We start from the raw sequence: 24100 nt of genomic DNA on the forward strand, positions 1-24100 counted from the left end.
CAATTGATCCAGGCCAAAAGAACAGGCTGCCTATTGTCCAGAAAATACAATAAATTCAAAGATGTGCAACATAGTATAAATGCAATATTTGGTTTACAGAACAGTGTACACACATGTACATAGACAAATACTCAGACACACACACCTCCCTCCACCCACCCATCAGTCTGACCATTCAGCTGGCACTAACTCTAACAGGCTTCAGAAAGATTGCAGGCCTGGGCTGTGGGCGTTGGGGAGATCAGTAATAGAAAAGCAATGACAGTCGTTTCACCAGCAGAGCTCCTGCTCACTTTCTGAGCTTCTCACTGACAAAACATAGCTGTTGTCAAGAGATGATACTTCGAAAAATAACACAGAATTGCTCCATGACGTTTATAACCTGACCAATTATAGAGGTCTCTGTACAAAAAGTAAGAGGTTAAGTGTTCAAGATGGTTTTGGTCTCATTAGAGTTAAGTGCATGTTCTTAAATACATTTTTGAGTAAAAGATACTGTACTTACATATGTGTGACTCTTGAAAGGGTTTGAGGGACCACTTGTGCAGACTTTGTCACCTTCCAAACCTATGACCCTTTTGCAAACATTCATATTGGGGTCAAAAAGGCTTTTTGCAATAACAATATCACCTCTGAAAAAAATAGGAAGAGAGTCATTAGTAGTTATCCATTTTTCTAATTTTAAACATATTACAAAAGGTATAATATAAAATGAATTTGAAGAAAAAATTAAAGAAAAGCATAAAAAATATATTGCAAATGTTGAGATCTTGAATGTCACTGTGACTGTAATGTTGGAAACATTGAATTGAAAAAAGAAATCCCAACCAAATTTTAGAAGTGATCTTGACATTTTTTGTCAGTGTTGATCAGAAAGGACTACATTAGGTAAATAGCAAAATGTTATAGCATACACTTCATTACCTATTGACATGACACTTCCTCATTCTTTGCGTCACACCTTATCATAGGGGGCCGAGCTTCATTTAGTAATAGCCGAAGACGGCACACACTCATGTCGGATTTAAGCTTGGCTTTTTGAAGAAATACGAAAGCTGTACCGCATACAAACAGGAAGGATTGTCTCAGGAGTGATTTGTTTGAGGATTCAAGGTAAATATTATATTTTTCGTACTATGCATGCATTTTGAAACGTTGTGAAAAAAATCAATGGGAGAATTGGGAACCGCTACGGCACTGGTGTCAAACTAGCCACGTTTACATGCTGACTTTTATTCATACCGATTCAAATCATTCCGAATGGAAATTTCACATCAGCTGTTTACATGTCACTTCATCTATTCCGATCCAGCGTTTACATGTGTCTGCCTTTATTCCGAAAGGACGTTTGACAACTGCTGTCTGACATGCGCAGATTAATCAAAACAAAGCGTCACGTTGCAAAACATGGAGATCGATCGTCAGATCAGCTGCTGTTTTAACTTTTCGAGTGGAAACAAAACTTCAGAATGACACGCCGTTCATTTAAAAAGTTGTGTGGGTGCGCTGCACGTGTGCTTGGAAGCCATGTTGCAAGTGACGTTACTTACGTCACCAAGTGACGTCACCACGTCAGTACGGAGCATGTGCAGAAAGAACGCAACCAGACACCATTCCGCTTCCCTGTTTACATGGTATAATTTTACTTCTAATCGGTTTGGGAAAAGGAATACTCCACCCCTGTGAATCGGAATGAAATTACATTCGGTTTGGGCCTGTTCATTCCGAATGAGGTGTTTATATGGAACACATTTATTCGGTTTGAACAAATTTTCCGATTGTAATTGGAATATTTGACTCCATGTAAATGTGGCAACTGACTCCATAAAGGGCCAAGTGGGTGCAGGTTTTCTTTCCAACCAACGAAGAGGACACCTTTTGACCAATCTGATCTCTTACATGGGTAATCAGTTAAACTTTGTCAGGTGCTGCTTGTTTCAACAGAAAATACACTGGTTAAACTAAAATCCAGCACCCACTTGGCCCTTTGTGGAGTTGGTTTGACACCTATGCGCTACGGCATTGGCATCATTCTTCGACATATACAGTATTTTTCGGACTACAAGTCGCACCTGAGTATAAGTCGCACAAGCCATAAAATGCCCAACGAAGAGAAAAACAACATATATAAGTCGCACCAGAGTATAAGGCGTTTGGGGGAAATTTACTTGATAAAATCCAACACATAGAACAGACATGTCCTTTTCAAAGGCAATTTAATATAAAAATATAATGGAGAACAACATGCTTAATTAAGTGTACAGTGTACAGTGCATGAACAACGAAATGCGAATATACTGTCCTCACCAGGACGGTACGGCTCGGTCCTGGCTATTCAGCGGGCTAAACTCCCAAATGACGATGCTGGACGTCCGTATAATTTGCTGAATCAATTTCGTCCTCGATTCCAAACAGGTTCGCATCAATGTAAATAAATGATAATTAGGTGCTTTTACAGCAATGACAAAAACAGTTAGCATGCGTTCGCTAACATTAGCACATCGTTCAAACAATCACACAACTGGCTCTAAGTGTCCGATCGCGGGTGGAAAACACACAACAACAACAGAAAAGATGATACACACAGGCGTTGCCTCTGTAGAGATATTTTACAAGCATAAACAATGAACGTAGGTTCACAGCAGTGTTTCTCTCTCGCTAACTCGCCCACTCACTCAGAGCTACGTATCTGTCGGTCTTCTTCTGGCGTGTGAGCGCTCTTCTTCACGTGAACAAGTGAGAGTGCGCCCCCACGTGGGCGTGAAAGCGCCACAAACTAAAAGCATGCATTTCAATTTAAAAAAGTAAATAGTACAGTTGAACACACATTGCCAAAGGCAGAACGCGAACGTGGCCATAGCTATTAAGAGTTATTCAGATAACTATAGCATAAAGAACATGCTAACAAGTTTATCAAACCATCAATGTCACTCCAAAACACCAAAATAACATGTGAAATAGAGCTGTCTCGACTAGTCGACATAGTCGACGTCATCGATGACGTAAATCCGTCGACGAGCACAACATCCCGTCGACGGTTAATGAAGGGTTAAAAAAAATATATGCGTGGAAAGTTAGAATGTCGGATGCTCCGTTTGCAAGCGGGGAAAGCGGCACAAAGCCAAAAAAAAGCGCACCAGAGTGTCCAAAACATTGCCTTATTTCAAAGAAACAAAGGAGAGTGCACTCTTCTGCCCTGTCTCTTCAATGCCAAGCTTGGCTGCACGTCGGCCGTGAATAAAAACCTCAAGCGCCTTCACGCAGTTTGTAATTTTTTTTTTTTTTTTCATTTTTTGTACACCAGAGGGTGCTGTCGCTTTACTAAATAATAATGTTTCATTGACAATGGGCCTATAAGTGCTATTACTATTGTTCTTAATGCTAATTGAAAGGTTTATTTCATGTTATGGTTTATTTTATGGTATAGAAAATTATATAAGGTTAAAAGGTCATAAATATATACAGTATATACAGTGATTGCACTCAAGGGAGAGATTGTCAATGATAAGGTAATAAATTAAGGTAAATGCAATTCACATAGGCAATTCATTCATATATAAATAAGGTTTAAAAGGAAAAAGGTGAAAAGTTTTTGTTAATTTCTAATTATGTTGCTTTATTTGTGTGCACCGTAGCTCTTACAGTGTGTTTACATCCAAGGATGGAATAAAAGTTGTAAACCATCAGTTTAAGAGACCATCTTTTCAATCGGGAGGCTACACTAGTTAATTCTATCAGCATTTGAACTCATTGTTTATTTGTGATTTATTATTGTTATTTACGTGTTTATTTGTACTTTAATAAATAATTTGTGTTCCAATATGTTTTTTGTGAATTGATAAGCGTCAACAAAAATTTCATTGCTAGATTAGTAAAAAAAAAAATAATAATAATTATTAGATTAGTCGACTAATCGTAAAAATAGTCGGCTGACTAATCGGGAGAAAATTAGTCGTTTGGGACAGCCCTAATGTGAAATGATAACATAATTTGTTAATAATTTCACACATAAGTCTCTCCTGAGTATAAGTCGCACCCCCAGCCAAACTATGAAAAAAACTGCAACTTATAGTCCAAAAAATACGGTATACGTAAAATAGATGCATAACTGCCCGTTTTTTTTTGCTCTTTTAACAAACCTTTTAACAAAGAATCGAGACAGTTTTACGCCCATATCTATAAAGAATTCAGTGATTTATTTTGAACAGAAAAAGCCATTGTGGCTGCCCCCTTATCATAACAAAGAGCTAACAGACTACCATCATTCTTCGACAGATTCAAGTAAATTCAAACAGCTTTTTTTTTTTTTTTTTTTTTTGCTTTTAAGCAAGTATCGAGACTGTTTTACGTCCATATCTATAAAGAATTCAGGGATTTAAGCATTTATTCACAAGAATTTCAATGTAAAAAGCGCTTTGCTGTGGACTTGTGGTAAGGCGGCGCCACAGTGAACTTAAAGACGAGCCGCACATTCGCCATATTTACGTAAAATAATTACTACCTGCACAGTTTCTTTTGCTTTTAACCAAGAATCAAGACTGTTTTACGTCCGTATCTATAAAGAAGGGCTATCTCATTCGCATGTATTTAGTATTTTATACTTGCAAGTCACTTTTGAGATGTTAACGTATCATGCACTGCATAGGGAAATGCTCAAAGGCATGGAGTCCAATATTCATTTATATGCAATATTCTATGTGCAATACTTACTCACCTGCTAAATTCAAAGCCTTAACTGTCAAACTGCTGCTGCTTTACTCCGATTATTTGCACTCCCTGGACATAGGGCTATCTCATACGCATTTTAGATTTATTTAGATTTTATACTTGCAAGTCACTTTTGAGATTTTAACTTATCATGCACTGCAAAGGGAAATGCTCCAAGGCATAGTCCAACATTCATTTATATGCAATATTCTACGTGCAATACTTACTCACCTGCAATATTCAAAGCCTTAACTGTCAAACTGCTGCTACTTCACTTCGATTATTTGCGATGCCTGAACATAGGGCTATCTCATACGCATTTTATATTTGTTTATTTAGATTTTATACTTGCAAGTCACCTTTGAGATTTTAACTTATCATGCACTGCAACGGGAAATGTGCCACAATTTCATTGTACAACTGTATAATGACAATAAAGGGTTATTCTATTCTATAAAAAGTTGTGATTGTATATAGAATTTATTAGTAATCTATTTATATCTTATAATTCATTCTGTATTCTCTGTAAATTGAGTGATTTATTAGCTGTTGAAAACATGCAGCAAATAAAAGAAAAATAAGTTGGTATTTCGGGCAAAAACTTATATGATATGTTAAATATTGCTATTGATCCAGAAAATATGGGTGATTATCTCTGCATCTGGTGATTTTTGTGCATCTAGTTTAAAATATGAGAATTTTATAGCCATTTTAAGTTTTGTCATACTTATATAAAAAATAATCAGGATTTTATTAGGGAACAACTTTTAATTTTTTGATGCCTCTGCTCATAGAGACTCATATACTGTATGGCTAAGGTAGGTGCCTGTTTAGGTTTTAGGTCGGGAGCAGCTTTGGTTTAGAAAATATTTGAATTTGAAGTTTTGGAAAATAGGCCCCCTACAAATCGGCCCGATTTCTCGTGTCATGTGAATAGGTTATGAAGTCTATGTTTAAAGGTTGCCAAAGATTGTTAATTTATTATTGCAAAAACAGCAATTCATCAGTTTGTTTGTTTTAATAAGTTTCTGATATAGCTATATGGCACACATCAACGTATTTATCCCAAAACAAACATGCATAGTCATACTCACTTTTGTATTTTGCAAAGATGCCGAGTCATTCGCTCCGAGAAAACAACATCCTTGTTTACGATGGTGGGCTCCATTGATGGACCTGAGCACTGTAAAACAACAACAGTGAACATGCACTCACGAGAGTTAATGAAATTTGAGCAAAATGTAGTCTGCTATGATGCTCATACAATACAATTAAGTCATACAAACCACAACAATCTCGCCGATGTACTCAAAGGCACAATGTGCAATGCAGCCATACTGGATGGTGTAACCCACAAACCCCAAGGTCTTCCCAAGAACATGGCGGAACATCTCCACCTATAGAGCAAACAGCGAGACATCAGTATAAATGAAACAGCAATCATAGCAGTTGAAAAGCATTGAAGTGAGTGAAATGTTGCATGTAAATGCAATCAGGTTCCGACTGAAATATTTTTTTAATATTATGCATTTGTGCATTAACTGTCTGTCCTTAATTTTCTTATTAAAAAGTGGTTGTTGTGAATAGACAGCACACCCGTATGTATTAGGGAACAGAAGTAGAGGTAATGTAGTGGACTAGTTACAGATTATTAGCAACTTTTTTCATGTTTGTTTTTTTTTTAATATCATAAACAATACATATTTTTGTTTTACATTTCATGTCAAAGGTTCAGGGAGCTACTGGATCATGAAATTTAGATAAAAAGCTCCTTAAAATTTTCTAGTTTAAGTTTTTCCAAATTACTGTGAAACTAATGTCAGTGGCATCTTACAGTATAAAGTTTACTAAGAGAGTTGTTGCTGTACCAGAACAAAAATAATCCAGTTTTGTATTGGTCTCTTATTGGCCATTGGATTGAAATAATAATAATAATGATAATAATAATTTAAAAAATGAACAAACAACTTTTAAATTGATGTAAAGTATCACGGTAAGAGTTTAATACTGTGAATCGAGAGATTAAGATATGATTACTGTATATCATAATGGACCCCAAAAAACTTTTAAGTGCTCAGACATTACAGTTTAGTCCATCACAACTCAAATAGTTTTTTGAGTTGTGATGGACTAACCTGTTGTGATGGACTAAACTGTAATGTCTGAGCATTTAAAATGTTTTATTTTTTATCTAAACTGGAAACATTATTGTCAGAGAAATATAGCCCCCACCTTTCTAGCATCAAAAACTAGTGTGAATTACCCAAAGTAACTCCGGTTTGAACCACTTTCAATTAAAGTCATTGTAGTTTAAACAGACCCTAAATCAGTGTAGCATTTACCGCAGGTTTATGGTGGCTTGCACGAGCCACAAGCCATTTGAGGGCTTAATTTCTTCAGGGTATAGACCAGGTTGTCACAGTTGGCTAAAATGGCACGTTCCCTGGTGTTTCATTCTCAGAAGCCAGTTCACACCACAAAACTGCCCCGAACTTTGACTTAGTGTATGACAGACCAATCAACACCCTGAGTTCAGGTGATCGAGAAAACACAGAAGCTGTGACACTTGCACACAAGGCACCTCTGCATTGTCACACCATCACTCGCACAAGCAATGTTAAGAGCAGTTATCAGCTTTTTTTCAGGACCACAAAAACACAACACAAGGAGCTATCAATGCGCCCTGCAAAACACTGGCACGGACATGAACAAGATAGATGTGGCTTGCAAGCAAACACCTCAGTCACACTTAGCGTATTGACTTTTACTCAAGCTGCAGCATGGACAAAGGGCAAAGACCATTTGTACACAAGTCATGCAGCGTGCATACACACTCCACCACCACTCACAGATAAACAAAAAGAGAACAGAGGAAGAAGAGAATGGGCAAAGCTTTTAAACATCGTCTGCTCTTCAAACAATTTTTGATCAGGCCGCTGTCCTGCCAGTACACCACAGGGTAAAGAAATCTTTTTTTCTTCCTCACTCAACGCTCTGTCTCATCCCCCTACGTCCATGTCCCCTCCCAGGGTATTATTAACCAAAGCAAGCAGAGCGGAAACCAAAGCCCCAAATCCTTAGAGCTCAGGGAACGACTTCCCAAAGATGGACACGGATTAGACCCCCAATTTTTTCTTTCTCCATGCCATCGCCACCCCACTCTCTCCCCAGGCTCCCAACAGACTGAGCGTCAGGTGGCTCTCCCAGGCCTGCCAAAGGTGTTACCCGTAATCCCATTACCCCCACTCAAATCTTCGACTTCGAAAACACACACAAAAACATACACACAATGTCATCTTGTTCATGGCAACAATATTCCATTTAGTACGGTAAGCCTTTTGTCATTTTTTTTATTTATTTATTTTTTTACTTAGAATAATCAGTATCTAAGATGTTCAGACTCAAAAATATCTGCTGATTTTTGCAAGACAGCAGTGAAAAATAGTGTAAAGGGGGTTAACAATTTCAGAAGCATTGCATTACACCTGACCTGAAACATGGGATTGTTCTCCCGTTTGCTTCTGAGGCAACTCAGCAATATTTTGGTTTGTTGGGCTTTTCGCCAATTTGGTAAGAAGAACATCTTATCAATGGTCATTGATAATAAAGTACTGTAATCCTGACTCATAATCTCTGTTCTGAGTTCCATTTCACCACAAATGCATATGCAATATGCATTAGTGTTGAGTAGGTCGCAAACGATTCGTTCTTTTTAAACGAATCGTTTGGAGGAACGAGACCGATCTAATCACCTTCTTCACTGATTTGAGAGTTGAGACGCAAGCTGCAGTGTCTGACAGCGTGCATGACCAATCAAGTGCCAGCCTCATCGCAGGCAGGGGAGGGAGCGGAAACAGATTCAGAGCATCTGTCACTCACTTCCACGTGTGGGCAATAAGCAGCCAGCATGCAGGCAGGGTGCAAGGCTGAGTTAAGTCAGTTCCCGTTCACTTACTCGGTCTTAACCGAGATTGCTGAGAGGATTCGTTCTGCAATGTAACTTGACTTCCCCGTCACACAGTGAACAAGTCAAGAACTGAAAGGAAAGGGCTTCATCACTTAAGCCCTTTTCACACACATATCCAGGGAAATTCTTGTGTGAGGTGACGCGAGATTTATTCGCGTCACTGCTTTCACGCATGTAGAGATGTCCCAAGAAGGACGCGGGTTGGACACTCTCACACATATGTCCCGTGTTGCCCACTGGTGCTCCCTGTGCGGGGAGGGCTGCTGGTGCGATTTTATAACCCGGATATTACGTCATTTTTGGTCGGCATCGGCTGTCGTAAGGTTTGTCAAATTGTGTTTTGTTCCGGAGGGAGCGTTCCTGACGTCGTAACTGTAGCCAATTCAAGCTCATCAAGACTGTATTTAAGCCCAGGCGATCTAAGGGAAAGGTGGAAAGACGAATCCCGCTGGCTTGGGAAGGAAGAATCCTGCTGGCTTTGTTTTATTGTCTTATCGGCTCTCTGCCTACTGCTTAGTATTTTATTGATCCCCGCCAACCTACTGTCATGGACTCATTGTGATTTTCCCCCTTTTCAGCCAGCGATCACGTGCATTTTTGTATTTAGTATGCCGGTGAACGCATCCCTCCGTTATTTTCTGCTTTGAAGTACAACCTTGTTTCCACAGTAGTGTACCCTAACATTGGGAACAAAATAAGCTACACATTTCCAAAGATGAACGATGGACTTTCTTCTTCCGTTGTACTGTCACGGACGCATTGTTTAATTCCCCCTTTTTGGCCAGTGATCGCCTGTATTTTTTGTTTGCGTGGCTGCGGCAGGAAGAGGCTAGCTCTCTCCCCTCGCCTCAGGCCCTGCCGAGTAGGAAGGCTATCAAGGTGCACACGGAAGCCTCGGGTGCTGGTCAGGGTGGAGCCACCGCGGGTGCAGATCTTGGTGATAGTAGCAAACATGTATTTAATAAACCCTTGAACGGATTCCTCCGTTGTTTTCTGCTCTGAAGTACAAACTTGTTTCCGTAGTAGCGAAAGTAGAGTAGTAGAGGAAGTGACGAACGGCCCACCATGATATTTACATCATCAGCCATCGCGCACTGTGACCTGGGAATTTAACGCGTGCTTTCAAAAACACCACTTCATGGAAAAGTCCTGTGCATGATACTAAGACCCGACCCGTGAAATGTCCGCATAATCTCCGTGTCAATCAACTCGGGAAATTGTTTTCACGTACAACTGCTGCACGGTTAAATCCCGCAATATTCCCGGTGTTTCGGAATGTGTGAAAGGGGCTATAACCTCAATGTGGAGCCTATCATATGCTACTCAAACGCACAAAAACACCACGTAAACATACTGAGCATGGTTTAGTGTACTATTTTTCTCAACAGACTTGAGACTACATACTCGCAACTTTACAGTACTTTGAAACTCTTTCGCCAGGCGAAAAAGGCGATAAAAAGCAGTGCTATGAAGATGTCACGAGGGCGGGAGAGGGAGCAGTCAAAGACTCTAGCTGGGCTAAGGGGACATCACGGCAGTGAAATTTATCTCATCTGTGCACAGGAAAAATGACTACAGTATTTAGTATGATCACCATAATACTGATTTGCAATGAAATAGTGTTTTCATGTCAATTTTTTGGGAGGTTTTTTTTTTCCCCGTGTCAGGTGTTGGTTGGGGCGCAAATTTGACAAATAAATGTGGAGTCCATCTGTTCATCCTGTGCTACTCAAGCGCCCAAAAAGTAAACACATGCGGAAACGGGAAATGTGGCCACTTGTCTCCATTTTCTTAACAGAATAATGGTGTTTGAAAGGTGATATATTGTAACGAGCAAACAATTCTTTCTCGTCATCATTTGGCTATCTGAGATAAGCGGACGATAGCGTGGAGGTGACGGGATTATTTATTTATGAATAGCTGTGCAGAAATTACGTTTCAATATATCATCTTAATACTGATTTGCAAACAATCTGTTGAAGGATTTGTTTGAACGAATCTTTTTACTGAACGAATCGTAATGGATTTGTCCCCTCAAGTTAACTGTTTATCCCGTTACTGTACTATATGCATAGAGTACAGGGTCAGTCAAGTTGTTCCACACCAAACCTGTCAAGCGCTTATGTAACTTGGTTAATGTGGCCGAGCAATGCTTGAACAGAGAAGGGATTTCAGTCCAACAAAGTTGTAGTAAACTGAAAACTTCTGATTTTAAAATTGGGAGAAGGTAAGGGAGCAGTGGGCAGCAAAGAGTTTACGGCCAAAATAAATACAAATCTAAAATGAGGGTCAGTATGGGTTCTCACAGTTCAAATGAGTCACCTAAACCTGTGAGCGAATTATGAATGACAGAATTAACATTACCCCTTCGGATTGTGAATTTAGATGAAATAATAAATTTTATAAAACAATTCTATAGAAATATCTCAGCTGTTGAAAATTAGGTATAGGCCTAGAGCAAACTCATATTATTATTTTGACAGTCAGAAGTGCAGAACTTACCACATAGAACACGTTTTCCACTGCTCCACACTAGAGTACAACAGCTACATGCTGTTTAGCCACTCTTCTCACTGCTTGATGTAACGTTTCAAACACATGCCATAAAGCTTCTGGCCGAGTTGTTTTGCTAATGTTCATGCCTGACGAGTGTAAGGTCCTCGACTGTATAACACCTGTCTAATAATTCCACTATTTGAAAGTAACTCCAAAGGTTAATGTGAATCACAAGTCGGCAATAAGGCCTCATGTTCAACTCTATTTGCCTCAGTCTTAGTCAACTCGCCGCCTCATGGCACTTGTATAACGCACACTCAGACATGATCTCACATGAGCTCTTTCTTCTGCTAGGATAAGGATCAGACATTTTTGCTACAGTGGACAGCCTCCCGTACAGCTGCCTTCATATCAGTGTGTGACCCAGCCCCCTACTACCACCACCACTCTTCCTCCATTCCAGTGTTCATTCAGCAAAGGTGCGGATTAAGGGACTTTGCATAACAAGATCACACGGCCAGTGGTTGATATCAAGAGAGTCCATATGCAGCCGCCTGGTTTTCTGAGGCACCCTCTGTCATTGATAGTGTGTGCCATGTGTGTGTGGTTGCATGTGGTGTGAATGTGCACACACAATAGCATTACCAATGTGTTTCATATAATGTGTATATATGAGCTGCAGTGACTCCTTTGGGATATAGTGCAAGGTGGACATCCACAGAGACTTGATTGGATCTCTATTACCTCTGAATCCCCAGAGTTAGTAAATCCACAAGGTGTCTTGCCCCCTAATACTCAGTGCATATGTGTCAGCATTGACATTAATCGAATGCTGACTTACAGCTGTAAATTAACACAAAGTCGGTCTCTTAATCCAGGATTACACGCTGAACACGTTCATGGGAAAACAAAGAAAGTCAGCGCAGGCCCCTCTGCAAAACCATCTGTGGCCATTGGCCTCCCACAGTCACAGTGCTACAGTGCAGAAAAGAGGGGGATCCTAAATGAATAGCTAAATAGCTGTCGATGACAACATCTCATTGTGTGTTTAAGTCTATATGTTACTCTTAGCAAAAAAACAAATGTAAAGTGGACAATGACACGTACGTGAATAAAATGCAAATGTTAATTATGTTGCATTCACTCAGATGTCAAAAGCGAGCAGCAAAATTATCTGTATGTGGAGCCAAATTGACATCTTGAATGTCACTACGAACTACGATGTACATAAGTGACAATGAAGTGGAAGTGATATGCATTGACATGTCTAAATGTTTCCTTAGTCTCAGAAAATAGAAAATATGATGGCACCCAAGTTTGAAAGATACACCACAATTGCCTTACTGTTGATATATTAAATTCTTAAACTTTTAACAATTTCTATAAATGTCATCATCATTCAGACCAGTTCACACAATTGTATATATGAGTCCAAAAACGGAAGCTAGTAACACTTTCAAAACTTCAAGAAAAGACCCCCTAGCAATATTGTTAGAGTACTGTACTGGTAAAAGTACTTCTGCTTTTTCCAGGAGTGTTGTACAGTATAAAACTTATATATTTTTTTTGCTCCTTTGGGCAATGCAATTGTATTTCTGCATTATTTTGTTACTTTTTAGCACTTGGAAAAAATATATATATATTTATATTTTTTTAAATTCAAAAACCTGATCCTTTTCACCCGATTCCGATCCTCTGAAAAATGGTCCGATCGGCTCGATTTCCAATCACATGATCGGATTGGGAACATCCCTATAGTTGTCCAATGAAAGAGAAGTTTATTATATAGTATTTTATATTTTTAGAAAAGTAATATTTCACCTTTATTTGCATAATCAAAAAATTATTATGTAACATATTCAGTTATACTACAATAGCAAAGGTATACAAGTTATGAACTTGTTTTCCCTCCCTCAGACCCTTTCAAACAAAAATAAAAATAAAAATGGCTATTTAAGTTAGCCATTATTCGGACCATAAGGAAATATTCAAATAGGAATTACAGCTAATGATCCCCAGGGACTGAAAACCGCCACTGGCTGAGTAGTGTTAATTGATATACATGGCCAGTCTATTAGAGCCACAAAGACAATCTCAATCCAAACAGCACACAAGGGCCTAGCGCTGGACTCCTTACACAACTAAATTAGGAAAACATGGGCTGAGAGAGAGCAAGGCAACAGGGGGGCTAAGAGGCTTACAAGCCCCTTGTCAGATACTCTTCTCCCTGAGGATCCCAGATGGAAGGGAGTCTGGAGGAGCAGGCAGCATCAGAGAGGCAACCAATGGCACCTCTGATGTCTTCCTCTGGGCAGCAGAAGGCAAAGAGGGTGGGGCTTTAGTCCTGTTGCGCAAAGCTTAATTTGATCTTAATTTGAACAATAAAAGAGAGGTGGTTTGGCAATGAGGGGGGTCTGTTTCGACTATCAGCGCAATCGGAGTTAATCCTGCTGATTTAGACACAGACACCTGGCTGGATGGGGAGTGACAGATGCGAAAGTCACAGTCGTAGTGTTGTGTGTATAACCCCCATCTCTTCTAGGTATGCCTTCAATTCGAGGCTTAATTGAAGCCACTGATCTCCATACTGCTCTTTTCATTGTTGCTAACGGCAACACAGCCGTGAAACAGCTGAGCGAGACTACTATTTGAGGAGCTGAAGGTTTAAACCGACAATCAATGGGTCAAGCCAGAGCAAATAATAGCCAAGTGATATGAATACAACTGCTATGAACTGAAAGGAAGTGTGGTTTGACAAAGTCCCCAGCCAATTACACTGAATGGAAAAAGTAGCCACTAAGCTTTATTGTATTGACCGCAAGCATAAATGTGGTGCTGGCCTAGTGCTGAGAGAGCGGATAGATCTTATCTAGTGTTGGATCACCATGACAAAGGCGCCTGTGTTTTGCTTTGACATGCACATTATAAAGACTACAATATTTTAGTACTAGCGAATTATACACATTGCAACCCAAACACAAATCGTTAAATTTTCCAAAGAGGATTTACTTTTAGTCAATAAAGTAATAAAGTAAGCGTGATTTTCCGTCGTCACATATCTGCAAAAGGTTGAGGCTGTTCAGATTATATGAAGAGGTCAACTCCTAACAGTAAACTAAATTAGAAGGTACAATACTGTATATACGGTTCTTTTGTGCTTGGAATATTAGTTTCCTTCCATGGTTACCAACACAAATATGGTGAATGTTGATGATAATCTTGCATTCCACAGACACAAAACCTTCTGGCAAACGGCAAAGATGGAGGGAAGAAACCAAAACAGTAGAACCAGGAAAGGTCTGACATGTTATGACTACTGCTATTATATAGTACAATCAGATACAGCCCCTGGATAATCCTAACAAAAACACAAACACACACATGTACCAATGACACATGGAAAAAGGTTATGTTATTTTTACACAATTAAACTGGAGTGTTTTCCCCACCACACCCCTAGAAGGGGGATTCTAGAGAATCAGAAAAATTGTGTTGTCGATGTCACAGATCATATGGCTAATTATGTACACAAATGCGGATCCTGTATAAAATAAATACAGTTTGTACCATATTGTCAAAGACGAATACGTGCAATAATAAGTAGAGGAGTTATCCATAGGACGATCAACCTCAGACGCTACATTTACAATGCAGGATTCTCAATTTAACTTTGGGCAATTATCCCAAATATTTAAAGACTGTTTTGAGTGATGTCAAGAACAACGATACCATTGAAATGTCACACTAATTTTGAAGCCTTCAAAATTCTGGCCCCATTTTCTTTTACTGTGAAGGTGCATCATGACCAGAGATTAAACTGGATGACAAGATGGCATGAATCTGAACCCATACACATGCCTGGTATACTAACTTACTAAGTTAGCTTCCTAAGTATTGAATGATTATTGAGTCGACAGAGCTCCTCATAATAACTAAAAAAAGTTCAGTTTCTAATGTAATTTTTTTCTAATAGTCAAGTTACCGCAAGTTTCTGACTATAAGGCGCACCTGACTATAAACCGCCACCCACCAATTTGACACGAAAACGGCACTTATCCATAGATAAGATCTACCGGACTATAAGCCGCAGCTGTCCTCACTGTGATAAGTAATATTTACACCAAAAGATATTAACTGGTAACTTTTTATTTGACAGCAGCATCATACTGTCATAAGACCAAATTAACCGCCTTGAAGCTTTGAATCAATTGGCTGAAAAGCTTAATAGGGAATGGGACGTACTACGTCATTGTTTGGACGCGCCCCCATGCTGGCAATACGATTCACTTCCGGTTCGGCAGACTCAATGCGGATTGTAACGTGTGGTCGTGCTAAGCTAACTCTTTCGGTGTTTTAGAAAGAAAATATGGGTGCTTATTGTTGCGTTACCGGGTGCAACAGCGTCTCCTACGACAAAAAAAGGGGTTAGGAAAAATGGACTCACTTTTCACCGTTTTCCTGCATGGAGGACCAAATATCAGATCACGAAGGTACGACAGATGGCTGGATTGCAGCGGTTCGTCGGAAAAGCATTTCTTATGATCATATTTCTGCTGGAATGAGAGTGTGTTCCCGTCATCTCTACTCTTGTAAGTTGAACGATTTATCCGTTTTGGTTTCAATACGTTTTTGTTTTTTTTTTACCATTGTGTAAATCTGCCTCGGTAGCAATGCTAACCTACTCCTCCTCCTCAGCTACCTGTTATGTTCCTAGGAAAACCTGCATATGAAATGCTGACAACACATCCCGATTGGTCACCATATCTCTTCTTGGGTTATTCTGAGGTCAAGCGCACCACATCGGAGCGTTATGAGAGGTTGGAAAGGCGAAGAGTGCACGCTGAAACTTCAGTTTGCTCTGCTCTTACAAACACGAGCCCAAGTGTTGTTGTGAAAAGTCAATAAAATATGAATACCAAAACATGACTTGAACAACTTCTTGACAAACTGTAACTGCTTGTTGTTTACTTCAGGTCTTCATAATAAACAGGTGTAATAATTACAAAGTCAGGTGACTTAATTTTGTTATTCTATTTGGAGTATGCATTGACAATTTTTGGACAGTGTTGTAGACAAAAACTGGGACTGATAAATTGCAATAGATTTATTTCAAGTAATGCAATTTCTCCAATACGATATTTGAATTGACAGTTTAATATCTTTAAATTAGTGCAAACAAGGCCCACCCTCTGACGGTGGCAGCAAATATTATATAATAAATTATAAGTAATACACAAATACAAGATCACAATAAACGTGTCTTTGTCAAAGTAGTTTAAAACACTATTTACTGGCCTTGGGTAAATTGCCAGACAGGATAAATATGTGCTTTAAAGTTCTTGCATTTCCATTTTAAGTATTGCAAGTACTAGTCTCCAACACAGTATTTGAACTGACAGTTTAAAACCATTTTAGTACAAAATGGCCCACACTCTGGCAGGGGGCAGCAAATATTATAATACATAATATAATACATTATAAAAAGCTATATACTATATAAATACAAGATCACAACAAAACCTGTATTTTTCAAAGCAGTTAAAAAACATCCAGTAGCCTTAGGTAAATAAAGGTGTATAAATATGTACTTTACAGTTCTTGCATTTCTATTTTAGGTATTGCAACTTTTCCAACACTATTTGAATTGACAGTCTAAAGTCTACATTAGAGCAAATAAGAATATTATAAATTAAAAATAATAATAGAATATATAAATTCAACATTACAATGAAACGTGTCTTTGGCAAAGTGGTTAAAAAAAAACAAAAAAACACGTTACTGGCCATAGTTAAATAGCCAGTCAGAATAAATATGTGCATTAAAGTTGTTGCATTTTCACAAGTTAAAAGCCTGCAGTTCATCGACAAGAAGGGCAGACCCAGATGGCGTCTGCTGCAGGGGCTTGTTTGAGTCCGACACAGGACAAATAGAACCACTCCACTGAACAAATTTTCTTTGTCAAATAATCCAAGAAGAGAGATGGTGACCAATCGGGATGTCTTGTCAGCAGGTTTACCTACTAACACAACAGATAGGTGAGAAGGAGGAGTAGGTTAGCATTGCTACCGAGGCAGATTTACACAACGGTAAAAAAAATAAAAAAACGTATTGAAACCAAAACGGATAAATCGTTCAACTTACAGAGTAGAGATGACAGGAACACACTCTCATTCCAGCAGAAATATGATCATAAGAAATGCTTTTCCGACGAACCGCTGCAATCCAGCCATCTGTCGTACCTTCGTGATCTGATATTTGGTCCTCCATGCAGGAAAACGGTGAAAAGTGAGTCCATTTTTCCTAGCCCCTTTTTTTGTCGTAGGAGACGCTGTTGCACCCGGTAACGCAACAATAAGCACCCATATTTTCTTTCTAAAACACCGAAAGAGTTAGCTTAGCACGACCACACGTTACAATCCGCATTGAGTCTGCCGAACCGGAAGTGAATCATATTGCCAGCATGGAGGCGCGTCCAAACAATGACGTAGTACGTCCCATTCCCTATTGCTTCAAGAAGCTTTGTCTGGCCATTACTGCTCCCTTGGGGGAGACAGTCAACCTCTGTTGCCACCTGATGTCAACACTGTTGTTGTCCAACATGCCTCCTAGCATGCATTGCAGCGCTACAGATGTAAATAACAATCAACATTCTTGTTCTGTGCTAATTATTTATTCCATTTACTGTTCCAGTTGTTTCATTAATGGTTATGGTATTTGGTAACATTTTATTTGACAGTGGCACTACAAAACTGTCATTAGACCATCATAATTATGACATGACAATGTCATGAGCATAAATGAATGCTTATAACAGAGGTAATTTAGTGTTATTCGCCAAATTAGCTCACTTTTGAATGGACATAAATGGAGTTAGTGACATAATTTGCTGGCTGACACTTCATGACATATGTCATAAGCATTCAATAATGCCCATGATAGTGTCATGTCATAATGACGGTCTTATGATAGTCTTATGATGCTGTTGTCAAATAAAGTGTGACAGACGAACCCAAATTATTCAACAAATAAGCCGCATTGGAATACAAGCCGCAGAATTCAAATGAAGGACAAAAGTAGCAGCTTGTAGTCCGAATATTACGGTATTCACATTGCATGAAGACCTACAGCACTGAGGACACACTAACTGTACCCCTATATTGTCTGTAATATTGTACAAAATAACATTTGGTCTTTCATCAAGTGATCGACGCTTGAGGGAGTCCTTCAGCTTTAGATTCAAATTCTTGCATGCTGAACAGCAAGAGGGACTTCACCCTGCTGAGAAGCAGGTCAGTCAGAGCATCTTATTCGTCTCAAATGGGGCGAGTGTCGTCAGTCATGATATATTCCCTTGGTTCTCTGTCAGGACATATAAATCTCAACGTCCCTGTCAAAACAGCAGGGCTGCCTTTGCTGAGAGCGTTGGTAAAGTGAGCAGTTGGGCAATAGTTTTCTCTGGAGCCTACAGTATCCCGTGATCTTGTGCTGCCTCTGGCCTCTATTTGACACACAAAGCTATTCTCCGGCTGTCTTACGGATTACACTCATTGTCACTTGTCACTTAATCATAGCTAATAGTGGACATTATACCAACAAAATCTACATTATGCCCCACAGCAATGATTGGTATTGATTTGTATAGCACGCCACGTTCAAGACTTGTGCTTCACTGCTTTCCATGAACATTTTACAGAATTTGAGTTACAAATGAAAATTGCATATTAGGACAGGTTATTAGGCACAGTGATTGGCTGGCAACGAGTTGTACAGGTGTACCCCACCTCCTGCTCACAGTTAACTTGGATAGGTTCCCGCACCCTATAAGATAAGCAGTACAGAAGATGAATTTTATTAGGTACATCATCTAATCCAATGATTTCTTATAACAAGATATAGCAACCTCATAAATATGTGTCTGATGCAAAATTTTGATAGCGTTTGTTTAAGGGACGTGACCAACTCAAGGCCCGGGGGCCAGATCCGGCCTCTCACGTCATTTCGTGTGCTCCACGTTTCTACCAAGTAAATCATGTGTTTTGATTTCATGGTTCTTGCAAAAATACAATTTCAAAGTCTTCAAATCAGAGAATATTTGTTTTTAATTTAAAAAAAAAAAATTTTTTTTAATATATTTTAAAAAATGTGATGAATGGTTAGATTATTATTTAAAAAAATACAAAAAAAAACATTTAAAAAAATAAAATACGTTTGTTGTGTTTCCTTTATTTAAAAAAACAAAAACAATGGGAATTTAGATAAATAATTGTTACTGCCTTTTTTGAAGAGAAAATATGTGACTAAATGAAAACTAAGAAAATATGTGCGATTAAGAGGTTAAAAAAGATGTAGACAGTTTTCAGGTCAACATTGTCTCTAAAAGATTCAGTGACAATCAAAATACTTGTCAAGAATGGCCATTACTACAAAGTGGACAGCAATAAATGATTTGACACCTTTGGTTTAGGGCAGGTGTCGGCAACCCAAAATGTTGAAAGAGCCATAGTGGAGCAAAAAAATAAATGTGTCTGGAGCCGCAAAAAAATAAAAGCCTTATAATGAAGGCCCATTAATTAGACTACCATCAAAATGACTAAGTTGGCTAAAGATACATAATGAGCCTTCATGATTAAATAATTATTTTTCCGTGCAGCGCATCCTATAAAGAATAACGCACCACATGACTACTCTGTTGTACAATGCCACCTCAAGTTTAACTTCCTTATAATATTTATGAATTAGAAGAATGTTTGTGTCATGTTATTCTTCGTACGGAAACCATATTTAAAAATAAAATAAAAATTCCCTCCCCCATCTTTTTCCACTTTCAAACATTTTTGAAAAAGCTCAAGGGAGCCACTAAGGCTGCGCAAAAGAGCCACATGCGGCTCTAGAGCCCTGGCTGGCTGACCCCCGTTTAGGGGATTTCAACCAATATTGTGCACGTGTACCGATTTAAGTCACCGATCAAGTATACTACTACGTAGCCAACTTAAATTCTTTAACAAGATTTTAGAAATTTGTATCATTTCACAGTTTATACCAGGGGTCAGCAACCCTGGTCCTCGAGTGCCACTATCCAGCTTGTTTTCCATGTCTCCCTCCTTTAACACACCTGAATCAAATAATCATGATGATTATCAGGCTCCTGCAAAGCTTGCTGATAACCTGATCATTTGATTCAGGTGTGTCAGAGGAGGGAGACATGGAAAACAAGCTGGATAGTGGCACTCGAGGATTATTTGATTCAGGTGTGTTAAATGAGGGAGACATGGAAAACAAGCTGGATAGTGGCACTCGAGGACCAGGGTTGCTGACCCCTGGTTTATACAGTACAACATGTCCAGAAATTATGAGAAGATATGGTTGAGTGAATGAATGACTGCACAATCACTATTACGTATCTACTTGTAATAATTTCAATTTACCACCTGCACCAGTTCCTCACTTCAGTCAGAAACAATAATACACGTTCAATATCAAGTTCAGGGTTTGTCGCGTACCCCAGCAATAGAAGACATACTGTATAGTAAGCCTACAAGGTCATACTTGGACAGAGAGATACGGCACGAAAAGCCTTAAAGAGTTTAATGATCGTTCGAAATTATTACATTGGAGAGAATAACGAAAATCCACCAGTGAAAGTACTGTAATGCAGCTTCGCTCACCTGAATAAACGGAGATAGGCAATACTCACTGCATTTGTCTTCATGAAGAATGAACCACACTATCACCTGGCAACAACAGCTACTTTGATTTGTCGCGAGCACCAATGTCGTCTGTGATTGGACAACGCGCTCCAAAACACGGAAGCCGTCATCACGCTGCAGAGCAGAATGGCAGCCTCCGTCAGCAGTGCGTGCAAACCCTCTATGGCACGTATACCGGTGAATACTACGAGTTTTCAAAAGAGAACGAAGAACAAGTTGTTAAGTATACCTGGTACAAGACTCTCGGTGCAAAACGGGCAGCTTCTAGTCTCGACCGGTGTCACGTCGCTCGACTATCTGCTCGGTCAGTCTGCTGTCATTTAATCTTGTACTCTTGGAGCACTGTATAAAGTAGTTTGATGTATAGCTGTAGATTTATGATGTAAACCATTCACTTCCCTAAATTTTGCCAGGTTTCATAAGTAAAAAAATCCGTCTGATTTTCCGACACAACAGGGAATTCGATTTCGTTTCATACGTGGGTATAATGCAAATAACAAGCACATCATTGTGATTAATTTCTTACCTGATTGAATTTCAGTATCAAGATGCAGCTTGGTACTTTTTCTAAAATTAACCACAACTGTTATGCAGTTGTTGATGGTTGAATCCGCAAGAAAGTCTGCCAGAAATGTGATATTAATAAAGATCTTGTCAAAGTGTGTTTCAGTGTACAAATTTGACAATGCTGAAAACTAGCACTTTGCAGTTCATGCCAGGTGTACGTACGTAGCATGTGCAGTTTTTCTAAGTGTGAGTGAATAAGTTATTTTATATTATATTGCTAAACTCACATCATTTTCTCCCCTGGCATCTAAATAATTTGGTTGCTGCTCATTTTGTAGATAACACCAATAAGTAAATCATGAAGAGATTGAGAGAGATGTGTAGGTTGTAACAGTAGCTATGTGTTATATACAAGTGTTCTTATGCATGGGACTCTGCAGGGAAGATTATTTTATTGTATTAAAGTGCCTTTCATTATGTTACCTTTAATTGTCTTTTCTTGTTTTACAGGAGGTGGTCTAGCAGTTGGAACAGTACTTCTTATAGGTAAGGATTTTATCACCAATAATCTCAATTTATATGGCATTCTGGCCTACCGTAATTACTAAACGTATCAAGAGACATACAGTGGGGCAAATAATTATTTAGTCAACCACCAATTGTGCAAGTTCTCCTACTTGAAAAGATTAGAGAGGCCTGTAACTGTCAACATGGGTAAACCTCAACCATGAGAGACAGAATGTGGAAAAAAAAAAAAAAACAGAAAATGACATTGTTTGATTTTTAAAGAATTTATTTCCAAATTAGAGTGGAAAATAAGTATTTGGTCACCTACAAACAAGATTTCTGGCTGTCAAAGAGGTCTAACTTCTTCTAACGAGGTATAACGAGTCTCCACTCGGTCCTGTATCAATGGCACTTGTTTTAACTCATTATCGGTATAAAAGACACCTGTCCACAGACTCAGTCAGTCACACTCCAAACTCCACTATGGCCAAAACCAAAGAGCTGTCGAAGGACACCAGAGACAAAATTGTAGACCTGCACCAGGCTGAAAAGACTGAATCTGCAATTGGTAAAACGCTTGGTGTAAAGAAATCAACTGTGGGAGCGATTATTAGAAAATGGAAGACATACAAGACCACTCATAATCTCCCTCGATCTGGGGCTCCATGCAAGATCTCACCCCGTGGGGTCAAAATGATAACAAGAGCGGTGAGCAAAAATCCCAGAACCACACGGGTGGACCTAGTGAATGACCTACAGAGAGCTGGGACCACAGTAACAAAAGGCTACTATCAGTAATACAATGCGCCGCCAGGGACTCAAATCCTGCACTGCCAGACGTGTCCCCCTGCTGAAGCCAGTACACGTCCAGGCCCGTCTGCAGTTCCCTAGACAGCATTTGGATGATCCAGAAGAGGACTGGGAGAATGTGTTATGGTCAGATGAAACCAAAATAGAACTTTTTGGTAGAAACACAGTTTCTCGTGTTTGGAGGAGAAAGAATACTGAATTGCATTCGAAGAACACCATACGCACTGTGAAGCATGGGGTGGAAAAATCATGCTTTGGGGCTGTTTTTCTGCAAAGGGACCAGGACGACTGATCTGTGTAAAGGAAAGAATAAATGAGGCCATGTGTCGAGAGATTTTGAGTAAAAATCTCTTTCCATCAGCAGGGGCATTGAAGATGAGACGTGGCTGGGTCTTTTAGCATGACAATGACCCCAAACACACAGCCAGGGCAACAAAGGAGTGGCTGCTCTACAGAAGATCTGCATGGAGGATTGGGCCAAAATACCAGCCACAGTGTGTGGAAAGCTTATGAAGAGTTACAGAAAACGTTTGGCCTCCATTATTGCCAACAAAGGATACATAACAAAGTATTGAGATGAACTTTTGGTACTGACCAAATACTTATTTTCCACCATGTTTTGCAAATAAATTCTTTAAAAATCAAACAATGTGATTTTCAGTTTTTTTTCCCACATTCTGTCTCTCATGGTTGAGGTTTACCCATGTTGACAATTACAGGCCTCGCTAATATTTTCAAGTGGGAGAACTTGCCCAATTAGTGGTTGACTAAATACTTATTTGCCCTACTGTATATTCACAATAATAATATTGTTAACGGAGACAGGTGGACAGCTAAACTCAAGTTATTCTTTATAAACGGTTTTAATTTTGGTTAAATGTGTAGAAATAAATACAGTGGGGAGAACAAGTATTTGATAACACTCACAATGGGAAAACCTAACATTGGCATGGTATTCTAGGGTGACGATATTTCGATTCCCAAAAAGAGGACACAACATACATAAATAATCCTAGTTTATGCCTGTATTCAAAGTTTACATGTATTGATTGAGCGCATGTGACGCACACACATACATTCAATTTGCACCGACTCTCAGCCATGTAAGCAATATTGAAATATTGCTAATCTGGCACACAGCAAGAAAACCAAGCATTCTCAGGCTTATCCTTTTTATTTCATTTGTTTATTTTTTTCGCCTCCTCCCTAAAAGCCGTGTTCAAACGAGGCATGTGCTCCATTGCTGCCCTCCTCCCTGCCTCTCTCTTTGATGATGTAATTGCTGCATGAATTCTGATTTGGGAGAATTGAGAGTTCAGACTGCTGCCACATTTTGAAAAATGTGTCCCAGATCGGCTTTTGACCACATATGAAAGTGACCTAGATCGGATTTGAAATG

The 24100-nt window shown here is 39.2% G+C and overlaps 2 protein-coding genes across 6 annotated transcripts in view; one reads left to right on the forward strand and one right to left on the reverse strand.

Annotated features, from left to right (window-relative positions):
- immp1l (inner mitochondrial membrane peptidase subunit 1) overlaps positions 1–21038 on the reverse strand; it is a 29375-nt gene extending 8337 nt beyond the window's left edge. The window contains exons 1-5 of one of the 4 annotated variants that reach the window (XR_009063549.1): positions 20865–20883; positions 18952–18988; positions 5994–6104; positions 5802–5890; positions 506–632 (exon numbers count right to left, since the gene is read on the reverse strand). Coding sequence is in view for 3 of the 4 variants with exons in the window: in XM_057839830.1 (XP_057695813.1) it covers positions 506–632; positions 5802–5890; positions 5994–6104; positions 20865–20879 (342 nt within the window). In the remaining variant the exon portion in view is untranslated. Of the gene's footprint in view, positions 1–505; positions 633–5801; positions 5891–5993; positions 6105–18951; positions 18989–20835 lie in introns of all 4 variants that reach the window. The other 3 variants (XM_057839836.1, XM_057839846.1, XM_057839830.1) reach the window with 3 other exon arrangements.
- Positions 20965–24100, forward strand: part of elp4 (elongator acetyltransferase complex subunit 4) — a 117047-nt gene continuing 113911 nt past the window's right edge. The window contains exons 1-2 of one of the 2 annotated variants that reach the window (XM_057839807.1): positions 20965–21181; positions 21895–21930. In XM_057839807.1, the coding sequence (XP_057695790.1) occupies positions 21004–21181; positions 21895–21930 (214 nt within the window). In that variant the 5' untranslated portion in view covers positions 20965–21003. The remainder of the gene's footprint in view (positions 21182–21894; positions 21931–24100) is intronic. The other variant, XM_057839818.1, reaches the window with a different exon arrangement.

This window comes from Corythoichthys intestinalis, chromosome 1 (genome assembly GCF_030265065.1).
Source record: "Corythoichthys intestinalis isolate RoL2023-P3 chromosome 1, ASM3026506v1, whole genome shotgun sequence".
NCBI classification, from domain to species: domain Eukaryota; kingdom Metazoa; phylum Chordata; class Actinopteri; order Syngnathiformes; family Syngnathidae; genus Corythoichthys; species Corythoichthys intestinalis.